The 27,811-nt window shown below is 42.1% G+C and overlaps 2 protein-coding genes across 3 annotated transcripts in view; both read right to left on the bottom strand.

Moving 5' to 3' along the window:
• Nucleotides 1-1,294: 1,294 nt before the first annotated feature.
• c14h5orf22 (chromosome 14 C5orf22 homolog) overlaps nt 1,295-27,811 on the bottom strand; it is a 29,006-nt gene continuing 2,489 nt past the window's right edge. For both annotated transcript variants that reach the window (XM_075484183.1, XM_075484185.1), the window contains exons 2-10: nt 25,630-25,775; nt 22,935-23,084; nt 22,660-22,793; nt 10,408-10,715; nt 10,017-10,079; nt 8,335-8,456; nt 2,198-2,264; nt 1,894-2,033; nt 1,295-1,801 (exon numbers count right to left, since the gene is read on the bottom strand). In XM_075484183.1, the coding sequence (XP_075340298.1) occupies nt 1,645-1,801; nt 1,894-2,033; nt 2,198-2,264; nt 8,335-8,456; nt 10,017-10,079; nt 10,408-10,715; nt 22,660-22,793; nt 22,935-23,084; nt 25,630-25,775 (1,287 nt within the window). In that variant the 3' untranslated portion in view covers nt 1,295-1,644. The remainder of the gene's footprint in view (nt 1,802-1,893; nt 2,034-2,197; nt 2,265-8,334; nt 8,457-10,016; nt 10,080-10,407; nt 10,716-22,659; nt 22,794-22,934; nt 23,085-25,629; nt 25,776-27,811) is intronic.
• Nucleotides 17,665-19,244, bottom strand: LOC142399478 (zinc finger protein 862-like). Its single transcript, XM_075484186.1, has 2 exons — nt 18,453-19,244; nt 17,665-17,975 (listed from the first exon to the last, which is right to left on the bottom strand). Exons 1-2 carry the CDS (start codon nt 19,228-19,230, stop codon nt 17,668-17,670), a joined length of 1,086 nt encoding a protein of 361 aa, XP_075340301.1. The 5' UTR covers nt 19,231-19,244; the 3' UTR covers nt 17,665-17,667.

Raw genomic sequence — 27,811 nt, 5'->3', positions numbered from 1 at the left:
CACAGAACTTCAATCTATACACCTAGAAACTACCAACCAGGCCAGAAATCTGGGTGTAGTGATGGACTCAGACCTAGATTTGGAAAACCACATTTAGACAGTAACAAAGTCAGCCTACTATCACCATAAGAATATATCAAGGTTAAAGGATCTGATGTGTCAGCAGGACCTGGAAAAACTAGTCCATGCATTCATCTTTAGTAGGCTTGATTACTGTAACAGCATCTTTACAGGTCTACCTAAAAAGTCAGTTAGACACCTGCAGCTTATTCAGAACTCTGCTGCTCGAGTCCTCACTAAGACCAAAAAAGTGGACCACATCAGTCCAGCTCTGAGGTCTTTACACCGGCTGCCTGTCCATCAGAGGATAGACTTTAAAGTTCTGATGCTGGTCTATAAAGCTCTGAATGGTCCAGGACCAGAATACATCAGTGACCTCCTGACCCAGTATGAACCTTCCAGACCTCTCAGGTCATCTGGGTCCGGTCTTCAATCAGTTCTCAGAGTCAGAACCAGACATGGAGAAGCTGCATTCACCTTCTATGCTCCACATGTCTGGAACAAACTCCCAGAAAGCCTCAGATCAGCTGAAATACTCAGTGGATTTAAGTCCAGGTTGAAGACACACCTATTTTCAGCTGCGTTTGAATAAAGCTCCAAATCTGAAGCTTGAGTTTCAAAACTTAATCATATTTTAACTCCTGGTTTTATCTATTGTTCTTCTTTCTTTCTTTTTTGTTTAACATTTAAATCATGCTTTTTATTTCTACTGTTTTAATGTCTCTGTAAAGCACTTTGAATCGCCTTGTTGTTGAATTGTGCTGTACAGATAAACTTGCCTTTTAATATCTCCTGTGGCCAATTCATGATCCAATTTGAATTCTCTTCTTAAAATATTTTCTATACTGAGGTCTAAGATAACTCCAAAGAGTTTTAGCAGATATAAAATTATGTAAACACATATTAAAACATGCCCCTATAGAACTGGGATCATTTTTTTTTAGAGTTTTCTTGAGATACTTATTGATTCCACCTTCAAGCCTTTTCTGTTCTCAGGTCAATCAATCATCAGTATCCGTCTGCTCCTTGACTAGTGAAAATTATTTTTTGCTGAGGTTCGGGGACCGTTCCATTAACATTTGCTGTAGAAAAAATGTTCTAAGGGATGTTCCCCAAGAACCACAAAACTTACAGGTAACATACGGTAATACTCTTACATTACGAGACAGTAATATAAATACAGTCCATTTACTATTAAGCTTTATTCAAAATGATTTTTAATGAAACAAAAAAATACTTTCTTGATTTCCCTTTATTTCTTTAAATATAGGTTTTGGACAGCAATGGAACCTTCTGGCAAAGAGGAGCAAGATACACCCGGTTTGGATGGACACGCAGCACTAGATAATACAATACATTCATGGTTTTAGTCTTCATATTGGATTTGTTGAATTTGAGTAACAATGTCATCTTCAAAAACTAAATCCAGGACTGACATTCTGTATGGCCATGTCATATCACTGCACACAATTATCACAACAAACCTGCTCTTTACCGACAATTCCCAGCAATAGCATCTAGTATGTGGTGTTTGAACTGATAAAAACATTCACTACATCTCAAATGACATGTACTTTGTGTCTCTTAAGAGGCCTTTGTTTGGCAGTCCAAAGTGTCGGTGTTGTTGCTTTCGTAGTCTTTGTGCAAGTCCAGTGCTCCATACAAGCCCTCAAGTATGGCCAAAACTCTGCTTTGGACTGATTCCACCTGTTCAATAGGGCAGTATTCATCAAGACTGGACCTGTAAACACACATCAATACATTTAAGGCCTCTGTCTTTATCACGCGGTACAACCAGACCTGCAGATGTGACTGCAGATGGAGCTCACTCACCTGGACATGGTCACCAGTGTGGGTTTGGGCAGAGCCTTCAGGAAAAGCTGCACGGCTGAAATGATTCTGTCAATCTCCTCGTCAGTGCTGATGTGGTGAGGAAGCTCAACTGAGTCACAGGTTAACCCTGCCTGATGAACCTGAGAGGTAGATGAAACAAATTGGAACAACACTGATGGGTGAGGAGAAAACTGGCAGACTATTCCAGCTAAATGTGTATCCCAGATCAGACCGTGAGATTTATCTACGTTTAAATACTGCGTGGAACCAGCAGTCCAATTACCAGCGACCTTATCATTCTTACCATTTCATAGTCAGGACATGGATTTTTGGACTTCAAACTGGAAACCAGTTGGGCTAATGAAGCCATGCTGAAAAACATTGAAAACAAAAAATAAGATGAATTATTGCTGATTTATCACCACCGTGTCTGATGCAACTCATTCATTCAACCCACCCCAGCCCCATTTAATGCAAACTATGCATCAACATGCAATGGACCTGTCTTATCTGACCATTTTCTGATAACCTTTGAGTTTACATTACTTGACTATACAGTTTCTGAGAAGAAATTTACGTATAGAAGGTGTCTATCAGAGGATGCTGTAACCAGATTTAAAGAATTAATTCCATCATCCTTTTCTTCACTGCCATGTGCAGATATGACAGAGGACGACTACCTAAACTTTACTCCAGCAACACTTGACTCTCTTGTTGACAGCACCATAGTTTCAATGCGTACAGCACTGGACAATGTTGCCCCTCTGAAAAGGAAGGTAATCAGTCAGAAGAGATTGGCTCCTTGGTATAATTCACAGCTGCGTGCTTTAAAGCAGACTGCAAGAAAGCTGGAGAGACAGTGGCGTTCCTCTAATTTAGAAGAGTCTCACTTAGTCTGGAAAGATAGTTTAACAATGTATAAGAAAGCCCTTCGTAAAGCTAGAACTGCTTATTATTCATCATTGATAGAAGAGAATAAGAATAATCCCAGGTTTCTTTTCAGCACTGTAGCCAGTCTGACTAAGAGTCCGAGCTCTGCTGAGCCAGTTATTCCTTTAACTCTCAGCAGTGATGATTTCATGAGCTTCTTTATTAATAAAATTGTTTCTATCAGAGAGAAGATTGATGGAGTCCTTCCCACTATTATCAGTGATGTATCATCAAGTACAGCAGCTTTAGAAGTATCTTTAGAACCTGATTTATATTCAGACGGCTTCTGCCCAGTTGATCTCTCTGAACTAACAACAGCAATAGTCTCTTCTAAACCATCAACTTGTGTTTTAGACCCAATCCCAACCAGACTGTTCAAGGAGGTTTTCCCATTAATTGACACTTCCATATTGGATTTGATCAATCTGTCTTTGTTGACAGGATATGTACCTCAGACTTTTAAGGTTGCTGTAATTAAACCTTTACTTAAAAAACCTACTCTTGATTCAGAACTGTTGGCTCATTATAGACCTATATCCAATCTCCCTTTTATGTCTAAAGTTCTTGAAAAAATAGTTGCAGCTCAGCTTTGTGATCACTTGCACAGAAATAATCTGTTTGAAGAGTTTCAGTCAGGATTCAGAGTGCATCATAGCACAGAAACTGCACTGCTGAAAGTTACCAATGATCTCCTCTTAGGCTCTGATAGCGGACTTGTGTCTGTGCTTGTCCTGTTGGATCTCAGTGCTGCATTTGATACGGTCGATCACAGTATCTTATTACACAGACTTGAACATGTTATTGGGATTAAAGGAACTGCATTAGGCTGGTTTAAGTCATATTTATCTGATAGATTTCAGTTTGTTCTTGTAAATGAAGAATCTTCCTCACACACCAGAGTAAGTCATGGAGTTCCCCAGGGTTCTGTGCTTGGACCGATTCTTTTTACTTTATACATGCTTCCATTAGGTAACATTATTAGACAGCATGGCATAAATTTCCATTGCTATGCTGATGATACTCAGCTGTACTTATCTATAAAACCAGATGAACACAATAGGTTGGTCAGACTACAAGCATGTCTTAAAGACATAAAGACCTGGATGACTCAGAACTGTCTGCTTCTAAATTCAGACAAAACTGAAGTTGTTATCTTTGGACCTGAGCGCTTCAGGGAGAAATTGTCTAGCTATGTAGTTACTCTAGATGGTATTTCCTTGGCTTCTAGTTCTACAGTGAGGAACCTTGGAGTTATTTTTGACCAGAACTTATCATTTGACTCGCATATAAAACAGGTTTCTAGGACTGCCTTCTTTCACCTTCGTAATATTGTTAAAATCAGGAACATCTTGTCTCATAGAGTGATGCAGAAAAACTAATTCATGCATTTGTTACTTCAAGATTGGACTACTGTAATTCTTTATTATTGGGCTGTCCCACATATTCTCTGAAAAGCCTTCAGTTGATCCAAAATGCTGCAGCCAGAGTTTTGATGAGAACTAACAGGAGAGATCATATTTCTCCAGTTTTAGCTTCTCTTCATTGGCTCCCTGTTAAATTCAGAATAGAATTTAAGATTCTTCTCCTTACATATAAAGCTCTTAATGACCGAGCTCCATCATATCTTAAAGATCTCATTATAAGATATTTTCCTAACAGAGCACTTCGTTCCCAAACTGCAGGTTTACTTGAGGTTCCCAGAGTTTCTAAAAGTAGAATGGGAGGCAGAGCCTTCAGTTATCAGGCCCCTCTATTGTGGAATAAGCTGCCAGTAAATGTCCGGGAAGCAGACACCCTTTCCACCTTTAAGACCAGGCTTAAAACTTTCCTTTTTGATAAAGCTTATAGTTAGGTCTGTTGAATCTGATAGTGTGTCTGCTAGTGTGTCTTGTCCTGCCTCCACCTCTGGCACCCTCTATACTTTCATTACCCCCTACCCGAACCAGGGTTTGAAACCCATTCCCGCTTATCTTACCTCTTTTATTTCTCCCCCTACCCGAACCAGGGTTTGCATCCCCACCCCGCTGTGACTGGTGTGCAGTTGGTGAGAGGCTGAGGTAGCTTGTGGCTGTAAAAAGATGGTTGTTGTGGTGTGTGGAGCAGATCTATATAGGGAGTATAGGGAATTACTCACTGAGTCTGGTCCTTTATTTATTTATTTTTTCGTTAGCACAAGTTTACCTTGAATAGGGATGGCTCAGGTAATCCTGAAACATCCCATAGTTAAGCTGCTATAGGCCTAGACTGCTGGGGGGCCTCATCTGTCACACCTTTCCTCACTTTACTCTCTTTATGTATATGTGATATTATTGTGGTCATTAACTCTTTCCCTGTTCCAACAGGTATCCTTTGAATGGTGTTACAGTGCTCCCGCGGTCAGTGTGGACCATGTGCAGTCTCCTGTTCTCACTACCTGAGACCCGTTGGTGACAAAGTCCCTGATCCAGTAACACAGCGATGTGGACAGTCCCAAAGTTACGGAGCTTCAGGGTGCTTTCATACCAGGATAGTTTGATTGGCTTGATTCTCCACTTTTAAAAAACGGACCAAACCGCCTGGACAACATCACGCAGTTACAGCATCACGCAGTTACAACAGCTCATTGTTTAAGGTGGTATTGCATGAGGAAGAAGAAACCCTCATGCAATAAAGAAGAAAAAGGGAGTCGTTTCTCTCCACAGTCGCCTCAGGCACGCTCAGGACGGGAGATTGGACCGAAAAAGAAAAAAAGTTTCAGTGCAATCTGTTGGTTTCCTTAGCTAGGAAATTGTTTTTGAATTGGCTCTATATGAACGAATTGGATTATTTTATGAATAATTATGATTACAATTAATTGAATTCCAATTGGCTTGAATTGGACTTTATTATCCCTTGAGATGACATTTGTTGTATTTGGGGCTATATAAATAAAATGAATTGAAAAAAAAAAAAAAAATGAAAACCCCGGCTCATCGATTGGCCAAGCCTGAAAACGATGCCATCCCCTTACTTTGGTGTTCAAACCCAACAGCTTTTCCCCAAGAAGCTGTAGGTACGAGCAGCAGGGGAGGCAGCGAGCTGTCCAGCATGTTGCTCTGTCCAGCATGTTGCTCTGTCCAGCATGTTGCTCTGTCCAGCATGTTGCTCTGTCCAGCATGTTGCCCTGTCCAGCATGTTGCTCTGTCCAGCATGTTGCTCTGTCCAGCATGTTGCCCTGTCCAGCATGTTGCTCTGTCCAGCATGTTGCTCTGTACAGCATGTTGCTCTGTCCAGCATGTTGCTCTGTCCAGCATGTTGCTCTGTACAGCATGTTGCTCTGTCCAGCATGTTGCTCTGTCCAGCATGTTGCTCTGTCCAGCATGTTGCTCTGTACAGCATGTTGCTCTGTACAGCAGACAGACGGAGCAGTACCCAAAGAGACGGCCACGTGCTGCTGTGGACACGCCCAGCGAGGTGGGCCACTTCCTGTCTGTGCGTCGCTGGATTGTCCCACCAGGGCTCACCTGCAAGCCAACTGAGACCCATGTTTGGTGGACTAGAGTTCCCTTGTTTGGTTTGCAACAGTATACATTTTGGTCGGTATTCATTGATTTAATTTAAAGTGTCATATAAATGAGGGCTGCAGGGTGGTGTAGCACCGTCGCCTCACAGCAGAGGGTTCTAGGTTCAACTCCCGGCTGGTTCTTTTTGTGTGGAGTCTGCATGTTCTCCCCGTGTGTGCGTGGGTTCTCTCCGGGTACTCCGGCGGTGTGTGGCCCTGTGATGGACTGGCAGCCTGTCAAGGGTGTCCCCCGCCTCTCACCCAATGACTGCTGGGATAGGCTCCAGCCCCCCCGTGACCCTGAGTTGGATTCAGCGGGTGCAGAAAATGGATGGATGGATAGAAATGTGCTTAGTGACTTAAAGAAAATGAAAAAAAAAAAACAGACAAAGTGCTGGGGACAGCTGTGGAGCTCATGGAGCTCGTGGAGCGTTAAATCAGAATCTGAAAAAACTTTTTTTATAGTATTTATAGTATACTATATTTTATAGGCTAGTATTTATCCCCGAAGGGCAATTAGAAGGGCGCAGAGCGGTACATTAAAAGAAGAGCAAGAAAATGGAATCACAAAGAAAATAAAAACACAAAAGGGGGTGACAAAAAAATAAATAAAATATTTAACAAATAAAAAAAAAAAATAATAATAATAAGGCGTCGATAAAATAAAAATAAAAAAATCGATAATGCAAAGAGAAATGGACAATGCTAAAACCTCCTGACGTAACAGGGATAAATTCTGTGAGAGGCTTCTTCAGTTCTGCTGCAGCAAAGAATGTTCCAGGTCATTCCTGCCCACAGCAATAACTACACAATGGCTCTTTATAGGACGCAGAACTCTTTTTGCTGCACAACTATTTCATTTCCAGTTTAATTTGTAATTTCACAGAAAAGCTTTTTGGCTCAGTTCAGATGAACGGACCTGTCTGCCTTGTTAATGTGCTTTATTTAAGCTGATCAGAGATTGGTCAGCCAGCATACTGAGCAGAAATGCCCCAAAATCTCTGAGCAGCTGCTCATTTCTGTGTGGCTTTGAAAATCCAATTTTAGAAAATTGATTAGAGTTTTAATTCATTTTGTCTGGGTGGTCATTTTTCTGTAATCTATTAAACTCAGAACATATTTATTTCTCCCTTACTTTCACTTTAATAAAATGGTAATCATTGTATGGCAACATCTGAGAGGGAACACAGGTTTGTATTCACTGATAACTGATGTGATTATGTCATTTCATTTAGAATTTGCATCGAGTCACTGTGTATTAAATAGATCTATTAGACTACAGAAACTCACAGAAATTATTTCAATATTGTTGAAAAAGAAAGATAAAAAACAATGACTGGCAAAGGTGTAAAGATGAAAAGTAAACACAAAAGTGATCAAGCAGATTTTAAACGAAAAAAAAAAGAAAAGGGAACTACAAGAAACTGAATTCTTTAAGGATGTAGAGTACACAAACGAGTGCAGTGTTTTAAAGTCAAGAAATTTTTTGTTTGTTTGTTTGTGTGTTTGTTCTCTGCTTGTCTGCTTCCAGGTGCTCCTGGTGCCTCTAAGGCTGGATTCCCCACAAAAGCCGTGAATTGTCTTCAGTTTGTTTTCACAGGTGTAACAGCTGCTTGTCTGATTTTTCATTGTTTTTTATGTTTGTCTCTTCATATTTCTGTTCCTTTTTTTCCCTTCTTCGCTCTCCCTCTCTCTCTGTCTCCTACTATCACATCATGTTAAGTATTGTAACAAAAATAAATAAATAAAAATAAGGAGTTGATGGGCATCAACGGGAGCTTTACATTCATAAAGCTTCCCTTGGCATAGCAAATGTGTTTGGCATTAACGGTATTCAGATTACAATTCTGCTGCCATAATGCTGGACAGGACAAGGGGTAAAAAAAATAAATAAATAAATAAAATAAAATAAGTCAAGAAAAATCCCCTGAGAAGATAGTTTGTTTAAATGTCTGTTCATGTTGAAAATACATAAAGAATAAAAACCTTACCCAGCGTTGCTGGCCAAGCGTGTAACTGTCTCTTCTCCATCGTCCTCCAGGAGATCAGCAAACGCTGCTTCCAGGTCTTCTAACTGATGAATACGACGGTCCACACAATCAACAAGCTCCTCCTTTAGATGCAAACATTGAACAATAAGCACCACAGCAGCAGAACTGGCAACATTTATTCAACACATTCTTCTGAATTGAGTAATCCTCACAATGCTTCCAAAATACAACAAAATAACTAAAAAAGATTCACCACATCACTTATGAAGTAATCATTTTGAGTAAAAAAACAAAAGAAGGTAAATGCAATCATGTCTGCAGACCGAGCAGGGTCTACTTTAATCTAATTTATGTGGAGGTGTGCATACACTGATCAGCCACAACATTATGACAACATGACCCATACCACCGCCCTACAGGGGGGCAGGGGGGACCTGGGTGGGCCTTTATTATCCAGTACCTGGGGGTGGTGCTGGATAATAAACTGGAGTGGTCTGCCAACATAGAAGCAGTGTACAGGAGGGGCCAGAGACGGCTCAGGTCCTTCAGTGTCTGCAGTGACATGATGTGCATGTTTTATCACACTATCACTGAGAGTGCACTGTTCTACGCTGCTGTCTGCTGGGGGAGTTGCACTACAGACACAAACTGTAGGCGCCTGGACAAACTGGTGAAAAAGGCTGGTTCTGCTGTAGGCAGAGGGCTGGAGCCTCTCTGTGCTGTGGTGGAGAAACGGATGAGGAGGAAGTTAGATTCTGTTTTGGAGAACAACATCCTCTTTTTTTTTATTATTATTTATTTAGTCATTTATTATTATTATTATTATTATTAGGGGTGGGCGAAAAAAATCTATTCATGTACATATCGCGATTTTTAATGGGATGATTTTAAAAATCGATTTTTCCTGAATTGATTATATTACGTCATATCCGTGTACAGAAACACTTCATCATTTCATTACATTAAGTTATGTTAAAACTAGCCCACATTTGTGCTGTGTGGACATTTGAATTCATTTTGTAACTGTAAACTTTAAGAAATGCTGTACATGTTAAGTACCTCTTTTTGTCTCAGTTGAAATAAATGTCCGTTGCTGGACTGACTGACACAGACTGTTTATGGGAACGACATTCATTCTAGAAGTTTATGATTCAACTTGTTTGTTTTTTTTAAGGAGGAAGAAAATTGCAATTACTGATTATATCGAATCGCAATATTTGTAGAATCGCAATTATCAAAAATTGGGATACAATCAAATCATGACCAAAGCATATCGTCCCACCCCTAATTATTATTATTAGTTAGTAGTAGTATTTTTATTAGAATTGGTATTATTATTATTGTTGTTAATATACAATCATTGTAAATATAAATAATGTTTTGAGCTACTTGACTAATTTGAATTTTCCCCATTGGGGGATGATTAAAGTATTTTTCTATTGTATTCTAGACTGCACATTTTTTAGATATGGTGCAAATGTTAAAGCAATAGCCACACGAATGCCAGCACGCAGGTTCTCCCAGCAGAACATTGCACTGCAACAAGATGCGTGTGGTTACTCACTTCACCGGTCACTGCTTTCAATGTAGTAGTTGATCAGTGCATGAGAGGGTGGCTGGTGGAGTGGGACAGGCTGTGCTATGTTAGATGTCAACTTTCTGTAAAAAGAAAAATATCTTACCTTATCAGCATTCAGCCTGGGCCCTCTGAAGTTGTAGAGGTCCTTAAGAATGGAGAATTCCTCCTGTAGGGGGCCAACGCAGAGCTCAGCTCAATCAACCCAACCCCTGCATCTTGGCTACCGTGCACTTTATGCTCACGGAAACATTTCACCGTGGAAGCCAGCGTTGCACTTTGTTTTAAAGTTCCATAAAAAGTGAAAAAAGGGACTACTTTTGCATTCATATGAAGCGGTTTGTGATTTAGTTTTAGACCCGTTGACTAAAATGTTTATTAGTTCCATTAACATCCATTTACTCATTGTACTTCAGACTTTGTCTAGATCTATTCAACAATCAATTTTAGATTTAAACTGTTTGTGAGGTTTTAATTTAAGACATGGAGAAAGGTACCTGTGTGTATAATTCCTTGAAGGGGTTTTTACAGGTGAAGAAATCCAAATCAATGTCCAGTACATATGGGTCTGTTTCACATAGAAATGAGGCTATTCTTTCCACAACATAACTGGGTGATCCTTCATCATCATCATCATCATCATCTCCATCTCTCATGTTTGGGCCTTTGCTGCTTCCATCCTCAGCGGGCTGCAGTGCGTCAGTGGCTGCTGAGGAGTGTGAGCGACTGGCTTCTCCATCTTTACTCCTCTCTCGCCGAGATCTCTTGGCTAAACGTCTCTCCGTGTCCTTACGAGTGTTCTGCCCTGATATTAAAGGTTAGATAAAAAAGAATTACCCATCAGTAACAATTAGATGCACAAATAAAAGATAATATAACAGTCAGATGATTAAGAACAGCAGAAAGAGAGCGTGAATATTACTGGAGACGCACTACGCCATTTTTTCAAAAGCCGACACCATTTCCAGAGGCAATGATGAATGTGACATGATTTGGTCAAAATAACACAAAGCGACAGTACAGCAGCTCCCTTTTCAGCCATTTATTTACACCTGTATACAAGCAAATCATTTCGGTGGCCTGGGGGAACCCCCTCTACTCCACTCAGCACTTATTTGTTTTTTAAGTAACGAGTAAAGGAAGGGATTACAATTGCAAAAACAGTAATTAGATTACTGTTACTTTCCCGCAAGCAGGCTGCGTTACTAAGCGGAGATTTTGTTTGTGAGAGCGTCTCATGACCATCGCGTATGAGCGGTGCGACGTCAGTGCGTGTGGAGAGCAACAAGAGATGACACGGAGCGGGAGGCATCATGACATCATGTCAGCTCCATCACCAGACGTCCCTGTCACTCCACTGTGTTTTTCACCTTTTCAGTGGCTTCAATTAAGAATTGAGTCAGTTTAGCCTCAGAAGTGTTAGCTTCACCCCCAACTTAAAGAGTGAAACCTCCAGGTGTGCCTGCACTCGCTTTTGCTGCGTTCTCGCCAACAAACGGGCACACTATTTCCCGCCACACTTTCCAGTTGAAGGGACACGTGCTTTTCCCGGCCGGACTCTCCAGGGCATGGCTGCCCAAATTGGGGCCCGCGACCGATTATATTTGGCCCGCGCCTTGCCCACTGTCCCGCCATCAGCGCTCGGAAGCTCTCATTGAAAATTATTTATTGGCGTACTTCCAAAGAATGCCATAGGGTGGCGCTGTTGAGCTCCAGTCAGCTCCTAGCTATCCGATAACGCCCAAGACCAGTGAGTGAGAGGATTCAAGGATGGCGCGAGGTAGGCTGTGGCACAAAGACAAACGAAAATTAAAAAAAACTTTGAACAGGACTATTTTTTAACCGAGGTCGATTCCACTGCAGTGTGTCTGGTATGTATGCAGAGGGTCGCTGTTTCAAAGGAATACAACATTCGCCGTCACTAACTAAGCATGCGGCTGAGTTCGCAAAGTACACTGGAGAACATCGCAAGGTCAAGTTAGCAGACTTGCTAACGAAGCTAACCACCCAGCAGCGAACTTTACTTCAGCCGTCTACTGCACAAGAAAATGCCACTCGGGCTAGTTATCGCATTAGCAATGTAATTGTGAGAAGTGGGCGAGCTTTTGCAGCGGGTGATTTCGTCAAGGAGTGTTTGACAATTGCTGCCCAAGATGTGTGTCCAAATCAGATCCGTGTATTTTCTCAAATAAGCCTGTCACGGAACACTGTCACCCGTCGCGTTGAGGACATGGCCGAAGAGACGTTCGGGGTCAGATAGCCCAAAGAGCAAGTCGGTTTTCTGCCTTCTCCATTGCGTGCGATGAAAGCACCGACGTGTCCGACTCAGCACAGTTGCCGGTGTTTTTGCGAGGCGTCAATGAGGACTTTGAAGTGTGCCAAGAACTAGCGGGCCTTGAAACATTGAAAGGGACAACAAAAGGTGTCGACATTTTTATGGCAGTCGAGCAAGTTCTGGACAAGAACGGTTTGAAGCGGGAAACCCTATCTGGCATCACGACTGATGGAGCCCCCGCCATGGTCGGTAAGCGAGCAGGCCTAACTGCACTTGTGTCGGACAAGGTCTCCGAGTTTGGTGGCTCGATTTTTAAGTACCATTGTATATTTAAAAACATGGGCTTGAAAAACGTAATGCAGGATGTTGTCGCCATTGTCAACAATATTCGCTCAAAGGCCCTCTCACACCGTCAATTCAAAGCTCTGCTTGATGAGATGGATGCCCAGTATGGTGATGTATTGTACCACCAGGAGGTACAATAGCAATCTGGAGGTGGAGTTTGACCATCGCTTTGAAGATTTTCGTGGAAATACAACAGCATTTGAGCTGTTTTCTCAACCTTTTTCTGCAAATGTGGATGCAGTCAGTGAGGAGCTTCAAATGGAACTTTTGGAACTTCAGTCTGATTCAGACCACCATAGCAGGTTCAGAGAGCTGTCCTTACAGGACTTTTACAGATGTATTCCCGCACTCAGATATGGCAAGATCCGCAAACATGCTCAGGTTATGTTATCCCTCTTTGGAAGTACTTACGTCTGTGAGCAGGCTTTCAGCCTTATGAATCTTAACAAGTCCAAATTGCGGAATGCTTTATCTGACTCTCACCTACATGACATTCTCACTTTGTCAGTTAGTCAGCTTGAACTTGATATTGAGAGGCTTTTAAAAACCAAGAACAGGCTTCATGTTTCCCACTGATTGGCCTTCAGGCAGAATGTGTAGGCCTGCCCTAGGCCCCCATTGTGTCACCTGGGAGTATGATAGGCCCAAGGCCTGGTAATGTTCTATACCTGTCCACAAATATTTCATAGTGCTTCAGTTATTTTTCTAATTTAAAGAAGCCAGATCGATGTTCTGTCATTTTACTGACATAAATGTGAAGCACAATAAACAGTGTCATTCATTTTTCAAAATGACTTTGTGATATAGTGTTTATTTTGCACATGTATGCTTAACTTCATCTACACATGTAATGTACTGCACTCATATTTACTGCACACGTATATTAACTTAATGTACTGCAAAATTATCATTTTGGCCCTCGGCACGTCCTGCTCCTCTCAACTTGCTCATGAAAATCTTATCGATCAGCTCTATGTTGGTGTAGATTCTAAGCCATGGTGGTCATGGTCATCCAAAGGGCTCGAGTAAGGGCAACTGATCTTTTTCTTGAAGACTTTTCACTCCTCAGCTGGAATGATCTCCAGGTCTAAACTAGTTGGTTGGTTGTTTTGGCTTACAAGTAGTTGAAAAATCATTCACACATGGTGGGTCATCAGAGTCCCACTGAGTAGCGCTGTATATACTTTACAGTGCACCGAGGAGTGCACAGACCTTTATATTTTTTAGTTTTTTTTTTAGCTTAGGTTTTTTAGCTTCTCTTCATTGGCTCCCTGTTAAATTCAGAATAGAATTTAAGATTCTTCTCCTCACATATAAAGCTCTTAATGACCGAGCTCCATCATATCTTAAAGATCTCATTGTAAGATATTTGACTGAGCCCAGGACAGAAAAGACTGAGCCCAGGACAGAAAAGACTGGGCCCAGGTGGTGAGAACAGCACAGGGGATCAACTACAGATCCATCTCAAATCTTCCTTTTATAGCCAAGATTGTTGAGAAAGTGATTTTTAATCAACTCAGTAACTTCTTGAACTCCAGTGGACTCCTTGACAAATTTCAATCAGACTTCCGACCTCACCACAGTACAGAAACGGCTCTTATTAAAGTGTTAAATGACATAAGGTTGAACACTGACTCAGGCAAGGTTTCAGTTCTGGTCCTGTTGGATCTCAGTGCTGCATTTGACACTGTGGATCACAGTATACTGCTGAACAGGTTGGAAACCTGGGCAGGACTCAGCGGGACAGTCATAGAGTGGTTCACGTCCTACTTGGAGGAGCGGAGTTATTTTGTTACTATTGGAAGTAATCAATCTGATCGAGTGGCTATGACGTGGAGTTCCTCAGGGGTCAGTTCTTGGACCCCTTCTGTTCAGTATATACATGCTGCCTCTGGGTCAAATTCTGAAGAACTCTAAAGTCAACTACCACAGCTTTGCAGATGACACACAGATATATCTCACACTGTCTCCAGATGACTGCAGTCCCATAGAGTCATTGTGCGACTGCTTAGAGCAAGTCAAAAAGTGGATGAACCAAAATTTCCTTCAGTTAAATCAAGAAAAAACTGAGGTCATTGTGTTTGGCAACAAAGGCTCGTCTCTTTGTTGCCAAACACAATGACCTCATTTTTTTTGCTGTCTTTTTTACTGACAGCTGTTTGCTGTCAGTAAACACCGTCACTGTCACGGTCTCTAGAAACTAAAGACCAAGTCCGGAACCTCAGCGTGCTGATAGACTCAGACCTGACCTTCAACAATCATATCAAATCAGTCACCAAATCAGCCTTTTATCAACTTACAAACATATCCAGAATGAAGGGTTTCATGTCCCAAACAGATCAGGAGAAGCTGATTCATGCTTTCATCTCCAACAGACTTGACTACTGTAACGGTCTTCTGACTGGACTCCCCCAAAAGAGTCTCAAACAGCTGCAGCTCATTCAGAACGCTGCAGCCCGAGTTTTAACCAGAACAAAGAGATCAGATCCCATCACCCCAGTTCTCAAGTCTTTACATCGGCTCCCGGTCAGATCCAGAATAGATTTTAAAGTTCTGCTACTCGTCTAGCCTGGCTGACGTGTCCACAATCTCGATGAGATGGTGGTCTGGGAACTAGGTGTGCATTTTCTCGTATTTGAGGCGTGGTTTACGAATGCCTAGAGCCGTTTATTGGGCGCTAAGAATGTCTATCAAATGGCGTCTGGGTCTTCCCATGCTGCTTTGTGCGCGATTCATGGCCAATTGTATCACTTGTACCAGATGACAACAGAAATTCGACGAGGAAGAAGAAGAAAAAAAAAGTAAAACAAAAGTAAACTTGCGCTCTAAGCTACTTAAAACACTTTCTAAGGCTGCATCGAACGGTAACGTTGTGTCCGCTGCCATTTTGGATTAACAGTCTACAAGCTTCGGTGTAGCGCATAGACGTCGTCATCGTCTTGCTGGCCCCCCCGTTCTGTGATTGGTTCCCAAACTCAGGCAAAAATAAGGGCGGTGGTTTCCAGGCTGACTTTGCAGTGAGAATGAAATCGCGCGCAAAGCAGCATACTACTCGTCTACAAATCACGGAATGGTTTAGGTCCAGAATACATGAATGACATGCTGGTAGAGTATAAACCCAGTAGAGCTCTGAGATCTGCTGACTCAGGTCAGATAGTGGAGGCCAGAGTTCAAACTGGACCCGGTGAAGCAGCTTTTAGCTGTTATGCTGCACACAACTGGAACAAACTACCAGCAGAACTGAAATCAGCCCCAACTGTAAGCACTTTTAAATCAAGGTTAAAAACATTTCTCTTTCGGTGTGCTTATGGCTGAGTTCCTTTAAACAATTTTAAAGCATAATGCTATAAATCCTCTTAATTGTTTTATATTTTTCTTTTTACCCCCTCTTCTTTGATTGCTTTTAACTGTGTGTTTTAATTTTTATTCTTTTTTTCTCTTTAAACTGCTTGTTTGTATTTTGCTTTATGCTGTTCTTTTAAATGCCTTGTCTTTATGTAAAGCACATCGAGTTGCCTGTGGTATGAAATGCGCTATATAAATAAAGATGCCTTGCCTTATTTTTTCTGTTTGCATCTCCCTGCTACTACACTATTGGATACATCACTTTATCATTTGTACATATTTATAGTGTGTTTATTGCTGTCGTTTTTAATATGTGCCTTTTTGATGCCGACAGCCACCAACTAAAACATTTTATCATGTGTATGCATGACAGAATATTGATTCTAGATGTGTTCCTTGTAAGAAAGCTTACAATGATTGTCTATCAATGATACACAATGCAGTTGTTTAGTAATTATCAGTTTCTGTATTGCATCTGCAAAATATATGAGCTCTTTGGTCTATCATTTGCAGAAAAATGTAAAACCAAAGTGCAAATATTCCTGGGCACTGAGTGTGAACATGCAAGGGGTCCAGGAGTATCCAGGAATACACGTAGACCTGAACTGATGTATCAGCCTGTGTCTGAAGGTTGGATTCTAGTAGATGTTTTCCTTTGATGACGTTGCCCAAGCACAGCATATGTATTCTATATACCCTTCAATACTTTTCATCATGTCCTTAAATAGGGTTTCATTTGAATTAGCTTTTCATTCTTTAAATTACATTTCACACTTTTTAAATTTAAGTACAAAAAAAAAAAAAAAAAACTCCCATTCATGTTACCAAATGCTGAAATAGCTTACTGTTTGGTTGAAGGCATTTTCACACATGGGTTAAATCTTACCAGGCTCAATAAAGAAAGAAATGAATACATAAAAGTGAGGTCCTCGTTTAGCCAACACCGTTTCTCTCACACACACCAAACAGAAGTGTCACTGAATCAGCTGACTGACAACAGCAGCATGCTCTGCTATGCTGACCATCTCACCTCTGTCACTACCGCCCTCATCAGTAGTGGATCTCTAGTCAGTTGTGGTACTCATAGTGGAAATACGCCATGTGTGTTTCCACTATGCAGTCCGGTACGGGTCGGGTTGGAACGGTTCGCTTATTTCAGTGTTTCCACTACCACCAAAGCGTACCGGTCCCATGGAACCCGTTACCATCAGGGTTTCCGTTAGAAAAAAAACCTGCCGGTCAAAGTGACCGTCCGAGGTTTCACCTTCCGGACATTTTGATAACACCACGGTCAAATATTCCATCGTTCCTAATTAGGCTAGTGTAGAAAAATTTGAAGTGACTAATAGCTTAAAAATGACAATTTGACACAAAAAAAATAATTCAACACATTTATTGGCCTTACGACCCCTGTTGCGCAAACGACCCCGTGCAGTTAATATTAAGAGACGTATCTGATGAACCAATCATTCTTCCATATATCAAAAAAATAAAAAATAAACTTTTTTGTGGTTTAATGAACTAACCCCCCTTACCCACATACAATTAAGACTTTTAACAGTTATAGTAACGGTCTTGACGTGCACCTGATATGGTGCGGTTTAAGGTAGCCTAAATTTAAAATGAATAGGCATGAGGCCATCAAATTATTCATTGGTTTACATCACTACCTTTTACGTTTTTTGGCCATGTTGAAATTATCAGCTGCCGACAAGAAATTGAAAGTTTGTAGTGTCTCTCCGCAGCTGGCGATGCGCATAAGGCGCGTAACTTTGTGCTCTGCGAGGCGACTTCACTGCTTGGTCTTGATTCGGTTCTGCAGCGAAAACCCCCTCTCTGCGGGAACACTGGAAACTGGGATCACACAAGCTATTTTGGCGAGCTTGGCCCACTCTGGATAGATTTCGATGAAGTCCCGAATGAGGACTTCACAGGCTGTGGCGAATTGCAATCCCCCATAGCCACGGAGCGCTGTCATCACAGCGAGGGCATCTCGTCGCAGGGCAATGGTATTAATAAGAGGAGTGGTGTCTGCAGACTCAACAGTTGTAAAATGGGAAACAACCGTTCTGATCGCTGGTTCTGCATATTCTTGAAGAGCTAAAAAAAAGAAAGAAAAAAGAAAGAATAAGAAGCAAATAGGAGACAATGATGAGTTATTAGAACTTTTGTTGTTAAGTGAGGAATGTTAAGATGAGACATTATTTCTTTCATTGTGCTATTCATTCATTACAGGAATTGTTAACTTAAGCATTTTGAATGAATACATTTTTAATAAAACTATCATTTGTTATGAGAGTTATTGTTGTTAACTTTTACTGAAAAGTATTTTTAATAAACCAACTGTAAATATCTTGTTATTGTAGGACTGGGTAGGCCTATGTTAAGTGAGCGCATGCCACAGACATAAATAATGATAATATTATAATAATAATAATAATATGTAATAAAATATAATATAAAATAATATAATAATAATATATAATATAATATAATATAATATAATAATAATATATAATATAATATAATAATAATATATAATATAATATAATATAATAATGAATAGCTCCTTCTTACCATTCTGTGATGGAGGATATCTACGAGGATTGAGGAGGGTGTCGAAGCAGTGAAGTAGATCCAAGCAGTCTTCGGGGAATCTGTCTTGAAAGGCATCTATCAGATGTTGAACAAACCGTTCTCTGACTTTTCTGAAAGCTTGGATTGAGCGCTCGCTTGCGTTGGTCACTTTTATATCCATGTACTTGCCGTCTTCATAGCCTGCCAGGAAATTTTCCTCTTCTGGACCCGGGGCATCTCGGAACTGTGTGAATGCCGCGACAGATGCTTGCACTACTGGTCGGATACTGGAGAGATTGACGTCGTCTTTCTGAAACACTAAATTCAGCTTGGTCATCACAGGTAGCATATCGGCCAATGCGTGAGTCAGGGCTATGAAGCTGTAGCTCTGGATTTGACCTAGCAGTCCTTGCGCTTTTGCATTTCCTCTCAAGGCCTCTTCAGTTAGCTCCATGACCACAGCTGGCCAGTTGTGTTTCATGGCCTTCACCGCCCTGTGTAGGGATAGCCAGCGCACTGCGCAAGGCTGCTTGACGCTGACCATGTCCTCGTCGTGGAGTTCAGCTGTAAGTTGGCGCAGCCGGTTTGTTCTTGTTGCTGAGTGCTTGTAGAAGGAGTACACTGATGAGATTGTGTTTTTGTAAGATGTGATGTTGTTGACGGACTTTTCTGCGTCCAGGGCAGCAAGAGCCGCTCTGTGGGCCACGCAGTGCACTTGTATGGAGAAGGGATTCGCCTGCTTAAGCAAAGCACCAACCCCACCATGCCTCCCCATCATTACGCTTGCACCATCTGAACCCAGGCCAATGACACGAGACAGTTCAACATCCATTTCCCGAAGCACAGCGACTAGGCGATCATAAATGGATCTTGCGGTCCCGCAGTCCACATCGTAATTTCCAAGAAAGCATGTCTCCACCTTTCCTTCCATTTCCAGCTTTAGATAAACGATCAACTTTTTGTTAACTGTGATGTTTACTGTTTCGTCGATGATCAGTCCAACAAAGTCACTCCTTTTTATTTTTTCCTGTATCTGATTCATCACCACATCTTCTAATGCCTTCTCCATGTCATCAACAGAGTCACTGTGGTGATAAATACCATCGGTAGTGACGAAGTCTGGAGCCTCGAGAGCTCGCAGAAGCTCTGTCTGCGCAACAAACTGGTTTGAAGGAATGACATGTTTGGCCATATGGAAGACAATTTTGAGCTGCGATGACAACTTTTTCTTTGAACTTTCCGTGGCCTTCTCGCAGTGGCTTTTCATGACAACCTGCTGTGGCTTTAAATGGAGCGCGGAGACATGGTCATTGCTTTGGCTGTGTTCAATTAGAGCGGACATTCTCAAATTAGTCGATCCTTTTGTAAAACCATTGCGTCGTCCGGCCATTTCGCAATGCGAACAGAACATTATTTCTTTACCGCTAACAACCTCACACCTCAGCCATGTGAACTTTTCACCCCAATCGGAACGAAACACCCGAGACTTTTGCCTTTTCTCTGGAGGCGGAGGCGGCACATCTGGCACAGGTACAGACCGGTCATCAGCAGCAGCAGCAGCAGCAGGACCTCTCTTGTGAGTCGCATCTGGAGTCGTCACATCTTTCAGAAAAAAACTTTTAAGGCTATTCTGCCTGGGACCGGCCATATTTTAACAATAGCCGACGTAACCTATTTGTTTGTTAGCAGAAGACGAAGCCGCATTCAATAAACAAAGGGGTGTTTTTACACTTTTCGCGGTAGAATCTTTGCTGCACGCGCAAACGCTCGGCCAATCACACGCCATACACCTTTCGATGTGTTTGTATTAGGGTAAATTATTTTATTCTAATAGGCTACTGTGTTACTACATTAGACTTAGCCTAAATGGTAGTATTATTCTGAAAATCAAATTGAGTTAGATAGAGGGATTATTAGTAGGACATTATTAAAAATTCGCGGGTTTTGTGCCGCGCTGGTGTGTGTGTCTCTAAGCAACTGTGAGTGACAGCACCGCGCGCAGGGAGCCAGGCAGACTCACAGAGGAGCGCAGCCGGGGAGGCGGGGCTTTGTGTGGATGTGTGTGGGACAGACAAGTGTGAAAATACGGAACAAATGCAACATTTTGTTGCCAAATAAGGGACGATTCCGTATTTCAAGGGACGGGTGGCAACCCTATTTAGTCAATTTCAAACGGACACTTTGACCGGTGAGATTTCATTTTCTCGGACATTTATTTTTTTCTCCGGCCAATGTCCGGTAATTACCGGACAACGGAATGTCAGGTTACCATGTCTGTAACCCTTCTGCTTGGGGTACCCAGCACACAGGACCGGTTTCAGGCTCTGCTCTTCGTTGTTGGTGAGGAGGCTGTGCAGCGGGAGCTCGATGGCGCTGTGCCAAACCAAATAGTTTTCCAGCTGATTGACCGCGAGTCAGTGTCCCATTAAGCTGAAGAAGCTTGGAGGTGGTTCCAAATTATGGATGTTATTTGTTATTTGCTGTTATTTGCTATTTACGCTTCGGCACGCACTCCACCCACCCCTGAGGGTCCCCTTTGTACAGTGGGAACGCAAGCTGACCCCAAAGAGACCCGACCCGTACCGTACCGGACTGCATAGTGGGAACGAGGCTTTACAACCCTCATTCCACCTCTGTACTTTCACACTCCACATCAAAGCGCATCACTTCCTGTTTGAAAGTGGTGTGAAAAGGCCTCTTGTGATACTGCCAGTTACAATACTTTACTGATGTTTCCTGGAATGGTTTTACTAGCTAGTTTGTGGTACTCTGATCAAAGTGATTTGTTGTCTGGTTTCACTACTACTGGATTAACTTTAGGCAAGGAGAAGGAGGAAATGATCTCTACTACTTTATTGACTAAAGTAAACCTTTCCATGTTCTGAGGAACTGTAGTGGAAAATAAAGCAATTTGTAACAGCTGATTCCTTGATTCCCTGTGTTATATCATAAAGCACTGAAAGCTACTGTGACGTTTTTCACAGAAAGAGGTTTTGTTTATTCACTGATAGCTTTTGTTAGCTGGTATGTTAATGTCCTCCAGATAATCATGGCACAGGTCGGGTGGGACAGAATCCCTAAAATCCTCTCCAAAGGACAAAGGTTATTGGAAATAGAGGTAGTGTCTCCTCCTTGGTAACGAGAAGCCCCAGTGGAGAAAAGAGACCCACAACTCGCCAGGCAGAGAAATCATTCTGCCAACACCTGACTACGAGAAAGGCCCAGAGACGGTGGACACAAGAGAGAGACCCATTTGGATACCGTTGTGTGATCGACCTGATGTGTTCACAGATGATTTAACGACCCCAGTGTCCATCAAAATCAATTCCTCCGTCCTTTTTCTCCTTTTCAGACGGTACCGGTGGTGTTGGGAGAATTCACTGTTATAAATGAGAAATTACTTTGAAGTTGTCAGCCTTCAAACTGTAACCGTAACAACCTGGACAGGTCGCCCATCCATCACAGGGCCACATAGTGACAAGTGAGAAACAACCATGCATGCTCACACTCTCATCAAGAAGTAGATCATTCTTAATTACCCGCTTTTACATTTAGAAAAGACAGAGTCTAAATGTCTTTGGAGCTGGATATTACCTGGATATGTATTTCTTCTAGATGGTGCTACCTTGGACTTTAGTGCTGCTATGACAAATCTTTAACGGCCTAAGAATTGCAACAAGCAACCATAATGAATAAAACCGGTTGAAAGTCCTGAATTGCCCAAGAAATCGTGTGTTTACACACCAAATCTAGACATCAACATATTTTTCTAAATTGTTTGGCAAATACAAACACCCCAAAACCCATCCAAATGTAGATGATGGACAGATTTGTAGTGAGAAACAATACTGGCAGATACTCATCCTTAAATGACTCAGATCTGCATTGGAACAACAAATCTTGATTGGGACATCCCCTGAGAGCACAATCATGGAGGAAGTAGAGGAATACAATATTTCCTTAACTTAAAATACATAGATGACATTTGTAAATTTGCAAGGTTTGGTATGAAACTAGCATGGACGCTGAGTTTCTGTATTAGTTTCAAAATTAGCCTTTGAATTGGTGTTAAGTGGTTTCCATCAGATTAGCAAAACTGTTTCTGAGCATCTAAAGGCAAATGACTAGCCAGAGCCAGTAATATTTAAATCCAGTGCAAATGGAGCTCATTTCTGCTAAACATGTCTGTTCGAGTCAAAGTGGGTACCTGTACGTGACCGGTCAGGTGGTTTGACAGGATTGACCCTGACCACGCTCAGTCTGAGAGGTTTGGAGTTCTCGAGCTGGTCCTCACAAACATACAGACCATCACTGAGGAAATAGCTGTCCGTACTGGTCACCCTGTAAAGAAAGAAAAAGGAGAGTAAGAGATACACTGACAATGTGATGAAGTGACATACTAAAGGGTAGCAACCCTAAAGATTCAATTTGAAATGAAGTCAGCCTTGTGACGGTTTTTCTCTGTTTTAGTTTATGTCCTACCTGATGGTGGTGGTAGAAGAGTCTCTGCCTACAGTCATAGTGTGCTCTCCTTCTCTGATTTGCTGGGCCCAGTATGGATGCAACCATGCCACACAAGATACGTGACCAGCATACACCATGGGCATTATCCAGTTTTCTATACTCAATTTGCTGAAAAAAAGAAGATGCAACACAATCCAGTCTGAATTTAGAACATCCATCCATTCCTCCCAAGTTGTACAATGTGAGAAGGCAGCAGCCTGAGCACACAGAACAGAGCATGCTGGACAAAAGGTCATTTTGAATTGGAATTATCTTGATATTGCTTCAAAATAAAAGGTTCAGTTGCTTACGTTTTGGTTTTTATAACTACATATGATTTCTTTTGATACATCTGTCACAAGTTGCACAATAAAGCTCTTAATCACCGAACTCCATCATATCTTAAAAGATCTCATAGTTGGATATTTTCCCAACAGAGCACTTTGCTCTCAGACGGCAGGTTTACTTGAGGTTCCCAGAGTTTCTAAAAGTAGAATGGGAGGCAGAGCCTTCAGTTATCAGGCCCCTCTCTGTGAACCAGCTGCCAGTTTGGGAGGCAGAGCCTTCTGTTATCAGGCCCCTCTCTGTGAACCAGCTGCCAGTTTGGGAGGCAGAGCCTTCAGTTATCAGGCCCCTCTCTGTGAACCAGCTGCCAGTTTGGGAGGCAGAGCCTTCGGTTATCAGGCCCCTCTCTGTGGAACCAAAGAGCCCATACAAATTAAAATTAATGACATGTTGTTGACATGCAATTCCTTTTAATTTGTATGATGGAAAGTAAATGATACAAAAAGATATTGAATCCAAGTTAGTATTTGCGTGCTTTCAGATTTGCTAACTTGTTATACTCGGCTTCAGTCCGACATTGTGTATTGATGCCTAAATTGAGCATGTTCATAAGCAGTGTTCATATGAACTGACTTTGAACGGAAGGTGTCTGTCTTACGAAAGTGAAGTGTGTGCAGCTCTTTCTTGCAACGTTGAGTGACATTCTCATCAACAGTGAAAGTGTCTGATGCTGAATAATGTCTGCACGTACCCCATAGATGTGTACTTATTTTTAGTTATCAGCCTTTACCTGCCTTCATTTTAGCAAGCCAAAAAGATGACACTGTTATAAGAATAGTACTATTGCACCTGCAGGACAAAACCGCCATGTAGTTACAGACGTCTATAGTTCTAGATGAATAAAAGTATGCAGTATCATTCCTACTGCAGACAGCACTAAGTCTGTAAGAGTACTAAAACAAAAGCAGGGCACAAAAAGCAATTCAGTTAAGTTTTATTTAAATAGCACCATATCCCAACAAATGTCATCTCAAGACACTTCAAAGAGTCCAGTTGTAGCTAAATATAGTCAAATTCATTGTAATGCAATCACAACTCCAATAAAATCAAATTAATAAAAAAAAAAAACAATTAATCTAATTCATACAATGCCAATTAAAAAAAAAAAAAAGCTTGTGAAAAAAGAAAGAGCTTCAAATGAAAAGGAACACTGTCAACTGCCTCCTCCACATTTGCCCCACCCCCATTTTAATTGCACTTAAAGTTCACATCCAGTCGAGCCTCACTACACTCAACACAGCCACAAACAACGACCATCAGGGAGCAGGCCTGCACCCATACTTCCTGGGCTCAGTCTGGGGCAGGGTGGTCAGGAGGAGGAATTGATAGTCCAGCTCTGGGTCTGGGTCTGCGTCTGGGCTCGCTGTGTGTCTGCTGTGCTGCACCTTGGGCAGGGGAGGGGTTGGCCACTGGCCTGTCTGTCGTGCCAGCTGCTGCGTGGCCCCTGGGGGCCTCTGAGTAAGTGAGTGTGTGGTTGGATGTCCGTGTCTTTGCATCTGTGTGAGTGTGTTGTGTGCACTGTTGGGCCTGGGGTCATCTGGCTCTCCTGTGCTGCTCCTTGTCGGGGTAACTCCTCCTCGCCCCTTCCCCTCCCCTGCTGCTCTCGTGGATGGGCACATCTCGGGTCCTGTGGTGCTTCGCCTGGGGCATTTGAATGGGTGCTGCCCCACTGCGGGCGGTTGTCTGGGGTGGCCTGGTCCTCTCTAGCGGGCCCTCTGCCGGGTGGAGGTGTGGTCCCACACTCGGCTCATGCTGGGTTCGATGCCTGGCAGGGCCCCGGCCCGTCGCCCCAGGTTTCCTGGGGCCTTCCTGGGGCCTTCCTGGGGCCTTCCTGGGGCCTTCCTGGGGCCTTCCTGGGGCCTTCCTGGGGCTGGTGCATGGCTTTCCTGTGATGTGCTGCCTGGTTTCTCTCTTCATTGCTCCATGGGGGCTGCTGGTTGCCTGGGTCTGAGGGGCACTTCCTGTCTGCCCCTGATCTCTGGAGTGGGGGGTGGTGTCGGCACCCTTCCTCCATCATTAACCACAATTCATATAAAACCTTTGTCATATATTTTGCACGCACATGCACACACAGGCACGCATACATGCATGCTCACCTACTCACTTCTTTCTACAGTGAGCAAGCTCACTCTACAATATTTAATAATATTCAGTGACCAGAGTTAAGTTTTCATATGTTTGTGTCTGTTTATTCCTTTCTTTTTACTTTTTACTAACACAATGTTGTTACTTCTTTTATCTGAATCACAAGCTTTAGATAAATTATTAAACTCCAGCAGCTTTCTGTAGTAGATCAAAGGAAATGCTGCCTGTTTGACGCACATCCTACCTGAGGAGTTCCTCCTTATCAAAGACTGTGTCAGCAGGCATGTTAACAGGGATAAGCAGGTCCGGATGGGAGTCCAAATGAACCATCTTGATATCCTGGAGTGGAAGATGTCTTGATGCAATAGCCCGGTAGATGTGACACACCACCTGCACAGGACGGAAAAGAATTTTCAATTTCAATTTTAATACTATATGTACAAAAAACTAAAATATGATGCCAAAGCCCTCAAAACTTTTCACACTAATCTGTTAGCATTCATCACATACATAGCATCATTAAAGGGATAGTTCGCCTCTTTTGACATGAAGATGTATGACACCCCAATATTAGCAATATCGAGAGCCCAATATAAGTGAGCAGAGTTCCGGCCTCGTTTTGGTGTTGATGAAGGTAGTCCGGCTAGTTGGCTGGGGCTAAAAAAAATAAAGCGTCTTGCTTCTCAAAACAATATGCGTTAAAAAGAGTAATACATTTGCATCACAAAATCGTTCTCCAGGAAAAAGTCAGACCTCACAATCGCTTGGCCCTATTTTCTCTCCCTTCGTATCACTGCCTGCTGTGCAGACCGTGCAGACCGAAGTGCAGACCGAGCAGTCGCCTGCTTCCGAGCAGCAAACACCGTAACAGGCGCGGCTGTCGGCAGCGGGTAAGAAAATGTTCATAAATGATATTGCTAGTATGGGATGTCACACAGCTTCATGTGAAAAGAGGCGAACTATCCCTTTAATAAAAAATGATTGTATAGGGCTGTTCAGACTTGGTGCGAACATGCATCCTGGGAGATCTGAAGTGGAGAAGTGGATAATTATGGAGGGATACAGCTTGCAGTTGAGCTACGGGATCATGGGAGGGGGCTTTAATACACACGTGTGTGCCGATGGTGTGAGAAAGACCAGCAATAAAATGAAATCCCCTTTTGACTGCGACTTGTTCTTTAGCTTTATATGGAAACTTTATGTATCCTGTGGCCAGTTTATGTAACCGCATCCATGATTCACAGGAGAGCAAGGCTGACTGACGCCCCGTCTCCCAGCTGAAGGGTTCCAGTGGCCAAAAATCCCAAGGTCGAGAGAGCCTGCTCATGTGGTGGAACAGGGTGTGGTGGTGCACGGTTCCACAATGCTGGCTCCAAATGATTGCAGAGGTCCATGAGAACAGCTCTTGGTAGCTCAAAGGGTCCAAATAGGTATCCATAAATCTGCCCGGTCATGAAAGATTTGGTACCTCTGTCGGGCACGATGTACCTTGCAGCAACAGTTCACCATTCTGTAAGCTTGTAAGAAAGGCCATGTTTGTTGGATGGAAAGGGTGGAAACACAAACTGATGGCACAGTGTAAATTAAAGTGTTTGTGTACTAAATATATTTCATAATAATAAAATGCTTTTAAATGTCCAAACGTTACTCAAACAAATATAAGAAATATTTCTGTTATTCCACTATGGTATTCTAATGAACTGCACAACAGAAGACAACACAAATGCTTATTTTCCATTTTTCAAACATGTCAGCCACTCCCGAGTGTCCTGGATGAGAAAACATTGGGGAATGCCACAATCTTATTAAAAAGTGCTTGAGGAGGACTTAGGAAAATATTTGTTCTTAAGAATTGTCTATATTTATCACTGAATCACACAATTTATACGAGAGAATACACAAGTCTGCCAATAGAAAGGTCAGTGCTTTGATCCCTGGCCTTCCTGGACCACATGTTGAAATATCCTCATGAAAGGCACTGAACCCCACACTGCCTCCAAATCCAAGAACACAAGACACTTAATAGTCTTCAACACAATATAAATACACTTATATTGCCAAAAGTATTGGCTCATCTGCCTTTACACACATATGAACTGAAGTGACCTCCCATTCTTAATCCAGAGGGTTTAATATGAGGGGTGCAACGGATCAAAAAACTCACTGTTCGGATCGTTTCTAGGATCAGCAAAAAAAAAAGGACAAATAAATCAAATTTTTGTCTTTTCCTTTATAAACACTTTTAAATTATTAAAATTAAATATATAAAATCAGCTTAAAGTGCACAAGGCATAATATCGTCTTTTTAACATAATTAATGAAAAACAAAGTGCAACATAAAAAGGCATATCTCCTTCCTTTAAACACGGACCAATGACCATGAGTAAAAAAGTCAAAGATCTGGCACAATCTTTCCGCTGAAGTGG

This window comes from Odontesthes bonariensis, chromosome 14 (genome assembly GCF_027942865.1).
Source record: "Odontesthes bonariensis isolate fOdoBon6 chromosome 14, fOdoBon6.hap1, whole genome shotgun sequence".
Taxonomy (NCBI): Eukaryota; Metazoa; Chordata; class Actinopteri; order Atheriniformes; family Atherinopsidae; genus Odontesthes; species Odontesthes bonariensis.
This window is presented reverse-complemented; position numbering and strand designations above follow the sequence as displayed.